The sequence below is a fragment of the Trachemys scripta genome, chromosome 22 (assembly GCF_013100865.1).
Source record: "Trachemys scripta elegans isolate TJP31775 chromosome 22, CAS_Tse_1.0, whole genome shotgun sequence".
Classification (NCBI taxonomy): domain Eukaryota; kingdom Metazoa; phylum Chordata; order Testudines; family Emydidae; genus Trachemys; species Trachemys scripta.
Window position 1 is genome coordinate 12,804,162 of NC_048319.1, and position 5,948 is coordinate 12,810,109.

General features: G+C 52.5%; 1 protein-coding gene across 1 annotated transcript; it reads right to left on the reverse strand.

Moving 5' to 3' along the window:
* Positions 1-634: 634 nt before the first annotated feature.
* Positions 635-4,630, reverse strand: LOC117868919 (protein ANTAGONIST OF LIKE HETEROCHROMATIN PROTEIN 1-like). Its single transcript, XM_034755308.1, has 2 exons — positions 3,914-4,630; positions 635-2,231 (listed from the first exon to the last, which is right to left on the reverse strand). Exons 1-2 carry the CDS (start codon positions 4,058-4,060, stop codon positions 1,113-1,115), a joined length of 1,266 nt encoding a protein of 421 aa, XP_034611199.1. The 5' UTR covers positions 4,061-4,630; the 3' UTR covers positions 635-1,112.
* Positions 4,631-5,948: the final 1,318 nt, after the last annotated feature.

Consider the following 5,948-nt stretch of genomic DNA (forward strand, 5'->3'; position numbering starts at 1 on the left):
CCCACCACTGTCTCAGCTTCTGTGCTCCTGAAAGGGGCCAGCCTGGAGAGCTGCAGTGACTCACCGAGACACCACGTGCACAGGCAGCCCCAGCGCAGCTCTGCCGACGTTCCTCAGCATTAGCCAGGAACTTCAGCCTCAGGCTGGAAAGGTAATTCAGCCACCTGAGGGATGTGGAGGTAGTACAGTCTAGTGGGTAGGGTGCTTGCTGGGAATCCTTGACTCCTGGATTCTTATCCCAGCTCTGCTGCTGGCCTCAGGCAAGTCACTTCCCTTCCCACCTTGTGTGCATCTTGCCTGTTCAGACAGTGAGCTCATCAGGGCAGGGACTGGCATCTCTGGGTCAGGACCCAGCACAATGGGGCCCTGTCCTCGGCTGGGGCCTCCAGATGCAATTGTGATTCAGACAATAGTACCTATTCCATTCTTTGGCCTTTCTGCTGATGTGTTTCTGGAGCACCCATCACCGCGGCATCTAGGCACTTGCTGCTGAGGCTGCCCATGCAGGTGACACTGTGCCAACAGTAACAGTAGCACTGGGTGAAGGACACCTGTCTGCTGAACTGAGATCCACCCACCTTTTCCCACAGGCCACTGAGAACTCATCAGCTGGTAACTTTCACTGACTGCCTAGCCTGCAGTTTCATACCAGGGACCAAGACATGACAGGCTCTGTGTCCCTTTTCCAATCGCCCTGAGCTACTGAGCCTGATTTATTCGTAAAGAAAGCAAAAAAAAAATATGCACTGCTCTTTTTGTCCAAACCTAGACCCCCTGTTTTATTTACATCTCACAGACCACGACACAAGATCGTCTAAACCCTGGCAGATTACAAAGGCATGAAATCCATCCCATTGCCTGGCAGCACCAAGGCAAAGACTGCTTTAGCACAACACGGCCGACCTCCTCTGGCCTGGAACTGGCGGCTGAGCTGGGAAGGGCTGACTCCTTACCAATCCCCCAAGCCACCTTTATTCCACGGAAAAGGCTTTGCAGTATGTGACAGCGCACAGTCCCCATTCAGTAGCCTTTGATTGCTGGGGCAACGTTAGGTGTACTAGAGTTACTGAAAGTTTGAGAGCTGGAGAGCATGCGGCATTGCGTTGTAGCAATCAGCCTTCTCCGTAGCTTTCAAAGTATTCGCACATCAGCTCTCGCACTTCCTCGGCGCTGCTGTCGTCCATGGACATGGGCGCAGGCTGGCAGGGCTTTGAGAACTCGGCGGGCTCTATCACCTCTAGCCACTCCTCATTGAAGGGGCTGTCGTGGGCCTCACAGACGTTGTGCAGGGTGCAACAGGCGAGTATGACCGTGGGCAGCAGGTCCAGGCTGCAGTCGTCACATTTCAGGAGGAACTGCCACCGGGCCTTGAGGCGCAGGAAGGCATTCTCGATCACGCTGTGGGCTCGCTTCAGGCGATAGTTGAACTGGAGCTGCTGTGGGGTGAGGGTGCCGTCTTCTGGGTAAGGCTTGAGGATCCATTCCCGCAGCGGGTAAGAGGCATCTCCCAACAGGACGTACTTTTGTGCCCTCCCCATGAAATGTTTCAGGGGGGTTGGGAAGAGGCGGCCCTCCCTGGCTAACACCCACAAGCTGGAGTTTTCCAGGACGGTGCTGTTCTCCATGCTGCCAGGGAAGCCGGCGCAGATGTCCCAGAACTGACCCAGCCCATCCACCGTCGCCTGCGTGAGGACAGAATGCCAGCCCTGGCTGTTGCAGTAGTCGGCACCGAGGTGCGCAGGGGCGTGGATGGGGACATGGAGGCTGTCCAAGGCACCGATGCAGTGTGGGAATCCCCAGCGGGCACTGAAGATCCGCACCATGTTCTCCAGCTCCTGCTCGCTGGGCAGCCGGAGGTAGAGCGGCTTCAGCAGCAGCACAATGGCGTAGCTGACCTCCTTGACGCAGTTCTGCACGGTGGAGGGACCCACCCCAAAGAGGGGGCTGATTGTCTGGTACTCGACATTGGTGGCCAGGTGCCAAACGGCCACAGCTACCCGCTGCTCCAGAGGCAGCACTGGTTGGGGCTGGGTACTCGGGTGGGACAGCTTGGGTCGCAGCTGGTTGCAGACATAGAAAAAGGTCTCCTTGGACATTCGGAATTTCTCCAGCCAGTCCCGAGGCTGGAAGTCTTTCAGGACCACCCGTTCCCACCAGTCAGTGTTCCGGAAGCTGGGCCATGCGCGTGGGTGGAAGTAACAGCTGGATCTCCTCCGACGGGCAATCAGGAGCTGAAATTGGACAATTCCAGGCATGAGGCAGCATTTCCTTCTAGACATGTATGACACTGCTTGGCACTTCTACAGCCCTGCATCTCCAAACAACCAATGTGCTGCACAGACAATCCACTGGGGATTGGGTCAGCATCATCCCTATTGGACACAGGGGAAAACTGACACAAAAAGGTGTTAAGTGACTTGCCCAAGGCCACCCAGTTAGTCACTGAGTTGGCTTTGGAGCTCAGTCATCCCTGGCACTCAGCCCAGCCCCCTGCATCAGGCTGTCTACATGAATGCCAAGCTAATACTGAATGGAATGAGTGTCTGGCCTAGTGGGTGGTGCACTGGTCTGGGACTCAGGACACCTGGGTTCTCTTCCTGGGTCTACCACTGACCTACTGGGTGACTTTGAGCAAGTCATTTTGCCGATTGGTGCCTCAGTTTCCCCACCTGTAAAATGAGGCCGATGATACCGATCTCCTTTGTAAAGCACTTTGAGATCTATGGATGAGAAGTGCTAGATAAGAGTGGGGTATTATTACAGCCTATACCAACTTTCACCCAATGAGTGTCAAAAGCCTATGAGATATTATACATAGCCTGCCTCTTGAGTAACTCCCTTACCCCGCCCCCTTTGGGATGCACAACAGCGGCTGTTTACCAGCACACAGCAATAATACACACAGGTGAGGCCAGGGTATGAAACACAACACTGCAGCCAACTGAGAGCTCTAGGCGGGCAGAATGTCATCGCTACAGCTGGGTGACGCTTGGAATTTCTCTTCTGCAGAAAATTCGAAAACATTTCATTCCGAATGGGGCTGAAAAGTCAAAGTGGCCCACAAAACGAACTTTCTGGGGCAAAAGCCCATTTCGGGTCAATTGCAATATTCCAATTTCAACTTTTCCCACATTTTGTACCTTTTATTTTTGTTTTAACATTCAGGTTTAATCATTATTTTTAAATTGGATGATAAAACAAAACAAAACAATCATTGGTGATAGGGTGACCAGACAGCAAGTGTGAAAAATCGGGACAGGGGGTGGGGGGTAATAGGAGCCTATATAAGAAAAAGACCCAACAATTGGGACTGTCCCTATAAAATTGGGACATCTGGTCACCCTAATTGGTGATTGGTATTCCGGTTGGGTTGGTTTGCTCGTTGACGGTAACCGGCATTAGACCTGGCCTTTCCAACTGACAGCTGGGTTGGTGATTAGTAACAAAGGAGACAGAAAGTGGTGGAAAGTCTTTATTCAGCCCCGTGGTCCTGGTGAGTTTATGGATGGGAATGAAAGGAGAATTAAAGTAGACTATAACAATGAAGGGGCTTTATTTGCCTGCAGTGGTTGGTCCCCTCAGCCCAAGTTTTCTAGCTGGGGGGGGAGTTAAAAGTGTTAAATTATTACCCCCCTCCCAGCTTTTCCTCCATTCTCCCTGTGCCCGCTCTGCACCCCCATTTCCTTGCTCATAGCTTCGTACTCCCTGTCCCCCCACTTCCACCCCCAATCCTTGCACAGCCCCTGGCCTGTTCTCCTTCCACCCCAGGGCCTGTCCGCGTGATCGGTCCAGCGCTCAGTGCGAGCCCCGCCCCCGCGCCAGATGCTGCACACCTGGATTCTCCCTGTTGCCGCGGGGCTCGCGGGGCCCTGCGCCCTGGCACCCCGTCCCCGTCCCCCCGCCCAGGGGTTACCGTCATCAGCCTCTTCTGCCGCTGCGTGTAGTACTGCCGGAGCCAGGCTGCCCGCTGCGCCTCGTCCCCCCGGGCAGCCATCTCCCGCTGGGGGCCGGCCCTCCTTTTCCTCCCCAGGTACAAGAGCAGCACCAACGACTCCTGCATTTTCAAATTCAGAGCCCGGCCCCCGCAGGAAGTAAACTGGCGGAGCGGCTTGCGGGGTCACAGCGCCGGCGAGGGAAGGAAAAGGCGTCTCGCAAGCTGAGCTCCATCTGCTGGTTCTCGGTCACAGCCACCTCCCAGGGACCCGGGCAGCGCCGGCAGCAAGTCAAGGGACACTGTTCAGACACCAGGACTTTCCTTGCATGGGCCCCTAGTCAGTTTCCCCTTCTGGTTTGCAGACACTCCGCTGCAATGTTGGGGTTGCAAAGGCTGCAGGGAAGTTGATTCCCCCCCCTCCCCCCATGTACATACAAGTATTTCTCCGGATGCTCCTTGATAAATATATATTTACAACACCTAACTGGAGGCTTGAGCTCTCTGACTGCTCCCAGTTTAACATGGAGGCGATTTGTTTTTAAAAATCGAAGGGCTGGAGAGATGGACTTTGCAAGGCCTCTCCCAGCACAGAAGGGAGAGCTCAGTTGTAAGGCACACCGGGGGGTTGCTCCTGGAGCAGCTAGATGCAGACAGACCCTGTGGTTCTCTCTGACTCTCTGGCTTCCAAACTGACTCCTACAGCCAGGGCTGCTTATAGACATTGGACAGGATTTACCGAAATCCTGGCCTGAACGTAGGATTAATGGAATGGATGGCTGACAACACTCAGCCTCAGTCTTAGGCAGCGCTCCTGCAAAGGTTTATGCATGTGCTTAATTTTAAGCATGCAAGTAATCCTGACAACTATGGCAGTTGCCTGAAATATCTTTGGGAGATCTCACTGTATTGAGTATATGTACCAGGGATGCCCGGAGACATTATGTAATTTCATGGGGAAGGGTGACTAGAGCCCTCCAGGAACTAAGAACAGTTTGTGGGGGGGGGGGAGGGTTATTGATTAGCCAAATTCACTCAGGTTGTAACACCTCCAGAGAGGTCCCATCACCTGGAGAGGCTGCATGGACTGGTCCAAACTGGATTCTCCAGAGACCAACAGACAAAGAAAGGACTTTTGGATAAACAGCCTGAGTTTAAACTGACTCAGGACAGGACCTTTTGTACATGGGGGACCCTAATCCTTCCTAGAAAGGGTTGGAAGGCCTTCCATGGTGATGTCTGGGAAGCTTATTAGCAGGTTTGGGGCTTCGTCTATTGTTTTAATATGTTTTCTTTGTAATGCTTTCACCTTAAGAATAAATGTGCTTGCTGAGAAAGGGCTGAGTGAACCTTATAACTAACCGTGGGCAATTAGAGCTGTTCACAGACTCTGAGAAGGAAGCAAAGTGCAAACTACCTGCCTAAGCAGCGTGGTTTGCTGGGGAACTCACAGTGTATGCAGGAAGTGTGCAGCCTGGAAAAACCCAGGTCAGGAGAGAGAGGCAGGTTTCTGCCCAAGAGAGATGATGGCTGAGGAGCCAGGAGCCTCGAGTGGGTGCCCTTGCTGGACCATGGATTGGGAATACAAGTGCAGTTGCCCTGAACTGTGACGATCCCATTAAACTCAGTGGATCTGTTCTGAACTTCGTGGGTCTACTCATGTGCTTAAAGTTAATAACAAGAGTCTTTACAGGATTGGGGCTTAAGATGCCCGTTTTGTATATTTCTGTTTTACTTCACATCTGCACAACCAGCATCTGGATAAACTGTGAAATGCTAAAAACTGGTCATTGACTGAATCCTGATTAACGGAAGGGTTTAATTTGCAGCACAGCCTGAGAGAATTGTGAAGGATCCTATGTAAAAGAGAACATGGCACGTTTTCATTAATATTAGTTTGGACAATGAACTTTTCCTCATCAGCCAATTCTGAATTCTAACGAATGAACAAGATCCAGTGTCTTGGAAGCGCGTATTTCTGGATGACCACAAGAGCAAGTTCCAGTCCCAATTTTTT